The 13,095-nt window shown below is 35.9% G+C and overlaps 1 protein-coding gene across 11 annotated transcripts in view; it reads left to right on the forward strand.

Annotated features, from left to right (window-relative positions):
- Nucleotides 1-13,095, forward strand: part of Liprin-gamma (liprin protein kazrin) — a 138,898-nt gene that overhangs the window by 83,703 nt on the left and 42,100 nt on the right. For all 11 annotated transcript variants that reach the window (XM_072014145.1, XM_072014140.1, XM_072014144.1 and 8 more), the window contains one exon: nt 739-851. In XM_072014145.1, the coding sequence (XP_071870246.1) occupies nt 825-851 (27 nt within the window). In that variant the 5' untranslated portion in view covers nt 739-824. The remainder of the gene's footprint in view (nt 1-738; nt 852-13,095) is intronic.

Below are 13,095 nucleotides of genomic sequence, written 5' to 3' on the forward strand. Positions count from 1 at the left end.
GCATCGAATCCATCATCATTATCGAATCTTTATCATATTATCTTTATTTATTTTCTACACGCATAAACGTTGTATGAATTTCGTTTTTTTATTTTCTGATTGTCCCATACAGTTACAGAAATTGGGATTATAATCATTTTCTGACCGTTCACTTTCGCTGGATCATTAGGCTCACAAATTGCCGGTCTTTTCAGCGCATTCGTAAATCGTTTTACTTTAGTAGAACACTTTCAAACAGGGGAATCGTTTGTCTCACGCTCAAGTGGCGATTAAATTAAAAGAAAGGCCGAAGTCACGTAAACGTGACGGCAGTCGACAACAGATGGCAGAACGAAGTCACGTCTACGCGACACCAGTCGTCAAAGTGTTTTAACAAAGATTTTTTTATTTTCCTCGAATTTATGGAATTTTTTTATGATAAAATGATTTAAAGAGTTAATCTTAGAATTTCTATTTTACCAAAAAATATTTCAAATGGAAGTTATTATAAGTTCGACTATCGTAAGATTTAATGACAGTTTTTATTTATTATTGTAATTATTACAATAAAATTAATTGAATCCATGATTTATGAAATTCTGGGTAACCTAACTAATTAAACTAAAAATGATACAATCTGCAGACGAACTTTGGCTTGCTTGCTTTTTCTTTCTACTTTATTCTCATTTCTTCTATTTCCTTATGGTTTAGTTGATGTTACAACATTCATATTACAAGGTTATTTATATTGTGTTGCAGCCCTCAATACCTTAAATCGCTTAAACAAAGAAGGTGAAGCACTTGCCCTCGAAGATGACCTCACAACGCACCCCACCTTGGCTTTGATGCGGCGCATCCTCGCAGATGCACAGGTGAGTTCACCGACTACATTTCGTATTCCATAAAATTACACGCTGCGAGTGAGGCTTGCCCGATAGCAAAATTTTTATAATTACATTCACGAACAGCCTTCCGCCTGGCAGAGGAACAAACACACCTTTACGTATAATTAAACGGTGCATATTAATTCAAATCTTTCCAATTTTCCAATAAATTACAAATATTAATAAATCGAGCTTTGAGTAGGAACTGTGATTAACAAACATTAATGTACGGAGGCTCGTGCAAATGGTCGATATTTTTACCACGCTCTTAATAAACACCCGGGCAATCATCGAATCAACAATTCCGAAGCTGAAAGTTATATCATCAAAAATTTATATCGGGTTCACTGCGACGCCGTTTCCGTATAAATATCATCGACTCGTGTAACGAGTTTCATCGAACGAAAATCACGGGATGAAAACTCATCCATACGGAATCGCGCAGTTTATTTATCCCTTTATTATTGATTTAATTAAACGGCCGCTGCCACTCACCCTACCCGTCGATATATCCAATAAATTTTCCACGGAAATGAAACGAAGCAACGTCTCACGCACACCCTCATGAATTTTCATTTTACTGGTTCTTTTTTTACTCCTCTCCCGTCCTCTCCCTCTCCCTCTCACTCTCTCTCTCTCTCACCCCTTTTCTCTCTTTTTCCATATCTTCCTTTGTTGTTCTTTTTCGACTTCTTTCTCCATTCGTTTTTACCCCTCGCGTATCTCGCTACTCATAGGCATTCGCCGGGAATTGCAGCTATCTTTCTGGGGAAAAAAAAAAAAATAATAAAATTTAAAGGAAATATAGGAAACAGGGGCGTGCAATTATCGAACGTAGGGAATCACATACCGCGTAAACACGTTTGTCGAACGAGTCTCGTGCCGGTGATCGTTGCGGTATTCCTGAAATTAACGTAATTAAACGGCCAGCACGTAATTAATTGCACGACGATTGTGGATAGTGGCTGTTGCTGCTAGATCGGGAAGGATAATCCACTGTGTTGTGTTCTTTGTTTGAGAATCGGCTTTCGCCTCTTCGTTCCATCGTCGAGTGAGTTAATGATATTGAATATTCCTGTTGAGTCGAGGAAACGGTTAATCCTGCTGCGTTCGGGTCTGTATAACTCGAAATGGATGCTATATGTTTTCAATAGACATTATCAAAATATACACTGGCTCGCGAGAATATTTGAACATTTATCATGGAAAGCTTTTAAGTCCATAAAACACTTTCGAGTTTTCCCAAAAGGATAAATTAAACTCTACGTAAACGTAGAGCAGCGAAATCAAGAAATAATTTCTTATATTGGTTGAAATTTTCTTGGAATGAAGATTTATTGTCTGATTTCCTATTATAACAAGCGAGAAGTAGTATTAGTCAGTAACTAGTCAGACACGCCCAGCCACGCGTGGTCTTTAATCCAACGAAGACCAAACAGTAAAATAATGTAAAAAAGTTATACAAACACAACGAGCGTAAACAAAATGAATTATCTGCATCTTGCCATGAGGGTTTTCCTCATTTTCTAGTCACGATTCCTAGTAGAACCGACAGTCCTTTCTAAAATTAACAGAAAGAGGTCCTCCAGCCGAAAACGAGGACGCAGCGGAAATTGTCCGCGGCGCCGCGCCGGTATGAACAGACACGTTTTCAATCTCACACCTTGTCGATGAGAATGATCAATAGTAGCGGTGAAAAATACCTGAGGAGAAAAGGGATGAGGGTGCACGCGAGAGAATTCTGTACGAGACATATCTCGAAGTTGAAATCGAGCGTGAAGCCAGTAATGTTCAGATTTCGATCGTTCCTTCGACGTATTTCTAACGAAATTATCGCTGAAAGTATCGAGGAAGCTAGAGAAATTGGTTCCTCTCCGTTTCAAGTAATTCCCGCCTCAGAGAACTGTACAACTTCTGTGATATCTAGGAGGTTAACGCTTCACCGATGTCGACGTACTTAGTTTTATTTTTATCCTTCCGGAACACGTTCAGAAAATAAGACAAAAAATTCATCAATTTTTCTTCAAATCGTTGCATTTTGGCTTGAGATATTAATATGAAAATTTACATCTACATTAGAGAGGCTTCTATTAATATTCCTATATAATTTCTTCAACGTTTTTCGAGTTACGTATTATTTCAAATATTTATATTTTAGGTTTATAAATCATCTGCTATGGTTAATGAAATTTTTAAGTGAACCGATAACTGGTATATTTTTTCGTTAAAGTATTAATCGACCATCAGCTCCGGAAATTCGTCCATTTGGGAATTTAAACACAAATGAATACTTTGTTTTATTTTACTTTTTACAAATAATAATACGCTTAAAGAAGATTCCAAAAGAATTTTATATTCCATCGTATAAACGAACACAATTTCCATAGCCTATTCTAACATAAGTATTAATTCGAATATAAATTCCAAAGTAAGAGGGTAACGAATTTAAACTCTCCTACTTGCAGTACGATGTTCAGAGACCTTGTAAAAAGCAAAGAAAGTGATTGATTAATCTGAAAATTTGCTGATTTGAAAATCAGCGTTTCTGAAGTCTCAATATGATGCAAAGCGGGCTCAATATGCAAATGGTGTATACAAAATTAAATATTTGCACTATTGCTGTTTGCACTATTATTCCGAATTGCTACTCGTCCATGGTAACCAGTGGTTCGTATGGGGTGCAGTATGATTCACGCAAGCACTCGCTAATGCATTTTATCCGAAGGGAACAGGGACTAAATGAAAAATGCAGATCAGGAGACGCTCTTCCGCATTTTTTCCACTCTTGTTCCACTCTTTTTCAGCCTTTTTCTCCGTGCGGTGTGTTTATCAAGCTACTGAATAGTACCCTGCTATGCTTTCCAGTGAATCGTCTCTTTTCTTTCTTTTCCTCGCGGCTTCCCCCTTTTCGTTCACATATATTCTCGATTTTTATGAAGTTCGTGGCATAAAGGTTGCTCCTTCTCATCGGGAAGTTCTTGGAAAATCCCGAGAATTGACTTTTACGGTTCATACCAGTGAGAATTTTATTAGCAATAATTTAAGGGAAAGGAGAAATTTACAGAAAACAGAAGATTTGATCTCTGATGTAATTGGGAAAATATTTTTGAAATATGAATATAAATAGAAGCTTTGGAATAAGGTTTCAAAGAATAAGAGAACTCAGCAATGAACCGCTATTTAAATTTTATTTTTTGCGTCATTATTCACTCTCAGTAATTAATACATTCCTGTTACCGTAATATTGGTAAAAATTGTGGAATAAAATTTCGGAGGATTAAAGAAATTAACAGTGGACCCAATTCTGTACTTGAATTTTAATTCTCAAACATTATTCATCTGCTACAATTAATATTGCTGTGGTCAGAATATGAGCAAGAACTTTGAAATAAAATTTCAATGGACGAAGAGATCTTTAGCAATGGACTACATTTACCATTTACATTTTATTCTTTGAGTTATTAGACCGAATCAATCCGAATTATCCATTACCTGGAAGCTGAACATTATTTCGGTATCTCTATAATGAAATTGAGATTTATAAAAAGTAGAAGCTGTTTGGTTTCCAACAGCTTGACTTCAATTTCTATGCCCACAATATCAAAAGAAAAACCTTTGGAATAAAATTTCAAGATACTAAAAGATTTATCAGTATTATAAGCCGACACAGAACTCACCGTAATTCAAATCTTATTTTTAAAAGCCACGATTCTTCGTCCAACGTTAATACGATAAAATATTTCATTAAAATTAGCTGCTACTGAAGCTATTTGCACGTGTATAACAGACGCGCGCAGCGTGTTTCGTGCATATTCCCAGTAGAATCGACTTGTCCGTTCAGTGACTGTCTAATACTACTTATCCCTAGCTTCGAACGGAGTACGTGTAAATTCTACGCTATAGCAACTCACCTTTATTCCTTGCAACTGTAGATAGGTGTATATATATACCTCAAAACGGATACAGACTCACCTTTTCCCTATCAAATCGGCTTATGTTGAACACATATCCGTCTGTTCGTCTGTCAAGCCTTTTTTCGAGCACACAGTTTCGAGACAGCCCGAGTGATAGATGACATTTCCTTCGGTGTGACAGTGAATCGCGCTGGGAATACGATTCTGTATGGAAGGCACAGCAAAAAGGGGATTAATCCATTACGGTTGGTGTTAAGGCACGCATAATGCCCGCGTGACGCGTGAGTTCACGCGCGTGAAAGCTCGCAACCTATTTGACTGATTTTTCTTTTTCATCCATTCGTGCGATTATTCGAACGTGAATAATAGCGATTTATGGCGCTAAAGGATAGGATTTACCTTAATCACACATTGTTATTTTATATTGTGCAGTGCTTTAATCAGTCGATGTGCATCGAAATATGGTTTAGTAATATCATTCAGGTGATACTGTATCAAAGTTCTAGTTTGGTTCTAGTTTGCTCTTTATGAAAAATATGAAAAATATTCTCTATGATATATGACATAGAGAATAAATATATATTCTCCATACATTATGTTATTATATACTATAAATATATATGTATATAAAATAGGGAATACATAGATATTATCTATATGTATAAGGCACAGATTCTTTAAAAATACTTTTTACTACAATTTAACTCGAAAAAAAGAAAAAATGGATTTTATGTGAAAAATTGAATAAAACGAATTTCATTTGAAAAATGAGCGATTCAGAATGACAGTTTAATGGAGGCAGTGATGGACACCGTATCGACAGCACATGCCATGAATCATTATATGCCGTACTACAAAATTTATCGCACAGAGGAATTATTAAAACATTATCTAATATTTTATACATTAATGAATACCGAAACATAACCAAATAATGCAAAAAATCAGTCAAACATTGTCGCACAATTTCTTGCTACTTTATTTAACAACGACATAATTCATTCAATTACATATCAGCTTTTGAATGGATGAATAATTAAATCGTTGTTCAGAGGGACGGAAAAAAGAACTGCATCGTACTAAATGGAGATTATTTATCCACTTATGGTAGGGATCTGTCGTGTCAATTAACGCGAATGACATTGTCATTTTTGTTCGATCATATATAATAACGTTACACGCGGGCCAACCGTTAGATATTTTGCAGAAGGAGAGAGAACGCGGGGAAATATGGTGACAAGATTAATTGGAACTAAAATTTTTACGAAATGTCATGGGTCTGTACTTGTGAAATGTATGTAGCTCCCCGCGGTTCGTCGACGTGCCGAGTACTTCGGTAATTAAATTTGCATTCCTTTATTTTTACCACCGCGAAGCGAGCTGAATCAGGCCACAGAGGAAAAAGACCACTCAAAACTCTTCTCTCTTCATATATATTTCTTCCTCTCTCTAGCTTTCTCTGTGACTCACGCGGATCGCTACAGGGAATCTGAAGCGAAGCAGCCCTGCGCTGTATATCCTCCAACTCGCTAATTGTATCTCGATTGTCGGCTGCGAGTCGTTCCTAATAAATCTGCAATTTTATAGAGCTGGGATCATTCGATATTAACGATAGAAAATTACCTCATGCGTGAAATCATAAAAATAATGAAATTTCAATATGAAAAATATGTTTTAAAAAATGAATCCTTTAGCATAAGAAGATGTCATCATTCCATAACGATCGTGTTAATAAATTAGCAATTTAAGAATCAAGATTATCGAGTAATAATTATGGAATTACTCTATGAATTAAATTATAAAACTGGCATAACAATAATAGAATTTCAATATTAAAACTATCTTTTAAAAGCTAATCTTTTAACATAACATGGTGTTATTATTCCATGACGACCTTGTTAATAAATTGACAATTTAAGAATGAAGATTACCCAATAATAATTATAAAATACCACTCTACGAATTAAATTATAAGAGTCACATAAAAATGGTAAAATTGCGATAGTTAAACGTGGATTAATATATCGAAAATACAGTTAGAAACTGCAACTGCATCGATTGCGATTCTTGCAAACAGCACAGCAGAAGCTAGTCACTATTAAACGAATCGCCGAGAGGAGCAATATGAGCGGAGATATCATCTCAGGAGAGCGAACGAAAAAGAAATCGAGGAAAAAACATCGCCGGTAAACAACGTTCCGCACGAACAGGTTGGAAACTTCAATTTTCTCGCGGATCATGCACACCATTAAATGAGCAATTCTCTGGTTCGCTCTGGTCGAAGAACGAGAGGAACCCAGAAAAGAGGGTCCACGTTTCAAATGCAAATAGAAACACGCCTTGCTCGTGAGAGCAGTTTTCAGAGGTTCAGAGAGAAGTTTCGCGTTCGATAAAGAGTGGAAAAGCAATTTGGCGAGTCGCAACGGCGTCTCGCAAACAGAAAGGAATATAATGCGAACCTGGTTCTCGAAAGACAAGCTACAAATTATACGTGAAACCGAATTTCATACTTTACAAGTTAGCGGGAAATTGTGGTCGAACTTGTAAGCTTCGAATTAGCCTCAAGTCATGCGGTTAAGCCTGAATTTTCTAATTGCCTTGGGCAATTGCATTGATGAAAATTCTCTGTCCTTCCTTATTTTTTGTTTCTACTTTATTTCCTTTATTTTTCTTTTGGCAGTTTTAGTGGGATCGTTAAAGATAGGCATACATTACATTCGAGCACTTGTAGAAACTTTTTACGAATATATTACGCGTGTTACACTTCCACGTTAAAATTTTATTAGCACTCTAATGAAACTCGACTATGATGATTCCGTGGAAAAGTTCGAAACTAACGTGAGAACATACATGTGCATATACATAAGAATTTTCTGTGATAAGTGTTGGAACGTTTTCTTGAGCCTGTATAGATAGATAATACAATGATGATAACAGAATCGCTAATGTATTATCAAAATTAATATACATACATAACATTTATCTTCTAACCTTAATATTTATTCAAATTGCAAAGCTCTTAAAATTATTCCCAACAAAATATTCCCACATTAAGACTAACCACGACAAGAATAATCTCCAAAAATCTCCTTCTCCGAACGCAACTTTTCATTCCGCCAAAAATTTATCCTCTATTTCCTCTTTATCTTACTTTGCCTCGTAGAACCTGAGGTAGAAATGGAGAAAATTTCTCGATTTGCCGGCTTACAAAATTCTTTCTTACATCTTTCGCGCGTTTGAATTCGAGGAGGCTACTTCCCAGGAGGATTTCTGGTGGCGAGAATATCGTCGCTGCTAATACATTAAAACGTACTTGCTTCGCCCTCTGAAATTACGATGGGAATAATATACTTGCAGCTTGATTAAAAAGGTAGTAGACATCGTGACCCAGTAGTCTTTCCCCGATATGTTTACCGAGCACGGCACTTTGTGCGCGCGTTAACAATGCACCTTTAGCTTTCTCCTGTTCCCTCTCGAGCCCCGTTGAATATGCAACGGAATCGATCGTTCGGGTATAATGCATTTCATATGGCCCATATATACATCGTTCTAGATGTATGTTAGTACGTGCATCTTTCACCGAACTCGACAATTTTTTCTCTTTCTCTCCTTTTCACGCTGCCGCATTACTGATGCCTCATTGAAAGGAGAATCGAATGCAGGAGGAACTCGCGCAGCGTGCACTCGGTGAAGCCGCTGGGCACTCGCATCGTTGGTCGTTGTGTGAGAGTGTGGAGGGAACACGAGGAATCATTGTCTCCAGGTTTAGAGCGGCGATTGTCTTACTAAACGATAACGTTTTCCTCGACGTTTTCATGATATCTGTCTGTGTTTTTTTCCTGGTGATCCTTGATGGTATAGTGGAGAAAGTCGCGTGATTAGGTAGTTATTTTTATTGATGTTGGTGCTGTAAATGGGTTACACGATTATGTGAATTCATACTGTTGTAAACACGATCGTAAAATTGGAAGAAATTTGTTTCACCTACTAAATTTTATAACAAATAGATCTGTATACTTCTTTACTGTTTTATATTGTATACTGTTTTTACTGTGTACTGTTTTATATACTTTTGTATGTTATGATCGTTCTATGCATTTCAATTATTGTTACTTTACTTATTACAGATGTAACTATATAGCAGGCGCAATTATTGTTGTTGCTACTGAATCAAGTGTTTTTTGTGTAATTATGTTAGTAACTATCTAATATTTTATAATTATAGTATTTGAAGAAGATTTAAAGAAAGGAGTGCATTCGTAAATTAGAAAATTTAAAGTTTCTATACAATTTCTTATACAAAATATAAAATTTCTGTTACAATTTGCCAATGAGGACCATGTACATATTCGATTAAATTCCACATTCCAATTGGAAACACTACTACTCAAATATTAGACATAAATCTAAAAGTATAAAATCATTTGTACATTATCCGTTATTAAATTTCGTTTGTAAAATGCATTTCCTGATTTTGTATACGATTAAATAATAGGGAAAATTTCGGCTATCCACGTTATTGTCGCAATAACTTGCCTGGCCAAAGGGTTAAGCGAGGAAGACGAGATCAAAGCGAACGGGTGCCGGTTTCCTGGCAAAGGCGTAGTAGTAGCATAATTCTCTGGAAGCGAGGTTACAACGGGTGAAACATTTAATTTCGAATTCGCGAAGCGCGTCGTATCAGTCGGTGCCGCGGTGTAACCGGGTGCAGTGAACCTTTTCAGAGCGTGACAGATGAATATAAACTTAACGCGGCCAAAATTACGCGCTCCTGTCTATAATTAACTCCTGGCTAACGACGACCGTCCGTTTCTCCTTCGAACATTTCGTTTCGGATCCGTTGCATTCCTTTAAAAGTAGCGCGTCCCTATTTACGCAACTTCCAAGAACCGCTTGTGGGCCCTTCAAATTAGTACAGTCGCCAGATAAGTGGAGGATTGTTCGGAGAATGAGGTCAGCAAGGGTGTGAGATTTTATTTGTATGGTGTCCATCTTAGTTGGAATGTGTCATCTAATATTTATTCAATTTTCAAGATGAGTTGAAATATATGAAGTTGCGTGTTATTTAACTTTTAAGTAAAGTTACATTACATTGATCGTTAGGAAGTAATGACTAAAAATTGTTAACAACTCTAAATTGGTCATCTACGGCGATCTATGTTAATATATTTTTCAGAATAATGGAAGTAAGATAAATTTCATAGACTAGAACATTCTCAACGATGTAAATGATTCAGAAAATATTATCAGGAATTAAATATTACGATTTACTATATTTCAACGTATTGCTTCCAAGATAAAATGTACCAAATTTGCAGTCAACGTGCTAATGATTTAAAGAATTGTCTTGTGTTTTCTCAATCCATTCAAAGCCAATTTACAATAAACCTCAATATTATTATAACAAAGTATCCAACAGCAAATACACCAACCTCCTTCTTTCACTTACTCTTTCTCAAACAAAACTCTAGGAGATTTAAAAAGTCCTGAAAATACACAAAATTCAAGGTAGCCATTCAAGGTAGTCAAAGAACCGGAAGTACAGAGACGGAAAGTAACCGTAGCGATCAATCCAATTAATTCGTGCCGACTCAATCCTTCGCTTAGACCTTCGTCAAAGGTTTTTTCGACGTTCAGCGTTTCTTGTAATTCTAGAAATTACTTCTCCTTTGGTCTCCAGGCTGGATTTACGTTTTCCATGTGGGCCGACTAGCGTCGTCGCGATTCGCCACCGGTGTAATTAGAAGACGGTCGCCAAATTAACGTGTATAACTGGCGCGCCTAGTGCTGAACGTGTTTAACGTTGAATCGAGGGAAAAACTCGACACGGCGAGAGTACGATGACATTCACGCTTCTCGAAAACAATTAAATCACTGGCTGCTGCTAATTGGAGTTTTAAGGGAAGCTTGGTTCTGCTGCATTTATTACCGGAACGTCGTAATCATTACGAAACGCCGTTCTGTGTACATTCTCGTTCATAAGTAGGGTGAGGTTTCGTTATTTGGGTTAGCTAAGATTCAACACCTTAGAATTCAGCCTCGAGCGTTGCGCAGAATAATTAGTCTCGTAGACATATTACGAGACACTATTAGTCTTTGATATACTAACGAAAGAATGAGGAAATTTCGTGTATTTTAGATGCGACGTCTATGGCAGATTGGTTCATCTCTATGGTTCAACCAGAATTTTGTATTTGTGGGATATTGCGATTTAGTATAGCAACAATTTGTTGAAACTAATCGCAAGTGTTGCAATAATATAATAAGTTATAATATATGTTTGCCTCTATAAATTCTGTTGAGAAAATCAGTGAATCAGATTTTAAAAAGTTTCAAAAAGTCTGCGTAAAATCTAAATCTAAAATGGTTTGTAGCATGTATGGTACTAAATACCAATAAATGCAACGATAATCTGAATATCAATTTATGAGATTATAATATTGCACATGATATTTTTATAACCAAACGCTTTAGATGAGATAATGATTTTTAAAAGTTTTAATAACTTATGAATGAGGATGTACTTTTGCTTTGGTTGTCTTCAGCTTTGGTTACTTCTCAACCCCTATTCACGCGTGCCTCTTTCCCGCTGCTTTCATTCTACTTCTGCCTTCTCTGTGTTAAATTATTCGCTTCTCTTCTGTGGTTTCAATGTGGTCTTTTTTGCGAAAGGTTGCATTAGGTTGAGAAATTGGGGGAGTAATGTGCGGTAGAAGTTCTTTATATGAAGGTCGATAAAACGTATTTAGGCTATTCGTGCTCTGCTAAGCATAAAAATCTAGACAAATAAATGGAGTGGTATAGTGCATTGACATAACTTAATTTTAAAAAATGTAAGGAAGTATTATAAAAATGTGTTTAGAAATATTATTTAGGAACAAAAGAATGTGAACATCTGGAATACTCTAAGACTACGCAACAATTAAAATTTAATAAAAAAATCTTTCAAATTATAATATAATTTTAATCTACCATAAAAATAAAATTTAATAAATTTCAAATTTCTACCTTAAGTAAATATGGATCTCACTAATCTATCCTGATTTAGATTAAACAGATTCCATATATTTCCATATATACACATACCACTTCTGGCAAGAATACCCTTGTACTACGTTTTCACTGAGCACTTCTATAAAATCTTCGCGCGTGTCTCTAAAGAATTCTCACCAACGACGTCGAGTTTTCTTGGAAATTGTGAAATTTTCTGACAGTATACCGAGATGCTGCGTAATGTTTGTAGAAAACATATCACAGAATACTTTGTCGTATGTAATTTGAGTTTGACCTACATTAGAGGCTCGACAAGGGACGTATGATTTAAATAGCATGGCGGTCCACGTTTCCTGTTGTTTCGTGTCACGCAGCCTCGTTGCTGTTAATTCTGTAAGCTCTCGCGGTTATGAATGGCCATAATTCTTCCGTACTTTATACGTACACAGTGTTCCTCGTGTATTCTGCTCCGGAATTAAATGTGCCCCAAACCCCCCAGACCGGTGAAATGAATACTTATTACATAACCGGTGCGCGGAACACTGTCGGTTTGGCCATTGCGAACAACCGTAAGTGAAACTGAAACCATTTCCTAAATGGCATTTAGATTGATCTCATCTCTATATTTCGCTAATTTCTTAATTTTGTAATTTCTTGCAGAAACTCTAAATGCTATATGGTAACATTTATTAAATAATCATCTGAAAATTATTATTAAAACTTTCCTTATTTCATATATCTCTTCCCGTGGAAAATTCAATTCATGAATTAAAAATAACAAGATTAAGGTAGAATTTAAAAATAGTAGATTATTATAAAATTTCCGTATTTTCGCCCTTTCCTCAGCGTTAAATTTCTTCTTGTAGATGTTTAGATTGTTTAATATATATTTTACATTATATATATATGAATAAATAAAAAAAAATAAAAATATTTATATATGTCCATCTATACTTTCTTCTTCATTTCTTTTTTTTTTTTTTTTTTCTTTGAGATACATTTACTAATTAAATTTCGTAGAGGACTCTTAAGATTGTCAGTGGAAAGGAAATCCGAGGGAATAAGGAAAAGGATTAGGTAGTTTCCTTGCTCTGGTAGCGAGATAAATTGCTCCGAGTGCGATGAAAGCCGTGGCTGAAATTGCAATTTCATAAATTCGAGTGGCTCCAGTAATGTTCATTCTCTGCGTTCTCCCTTCTCTTTCTTCGTTAACCTCTAGTTCCTCTTCGTTTTTGCTCGTTCGACCCTTATTTTCGTCGTGGCTGGTGTATGCAATGACGAACATGATAATTACTGCATCGTTTACCACAATGTATTATTATTAT

This window comes from Bombus fervidus, chromosome 12, assembly GCF_041682495.2.
Source record: "Bombus fervidus isolate BK054 chromosome 12, iyBomFerv1, whole genome shotgun sequence".
Classification (NCBI taxonomy): Eukaryota; Metazoa; Arthropoda; class Insecta; order Hymenoptera; family Apidae; genus Bombus; species Bombus fervidus.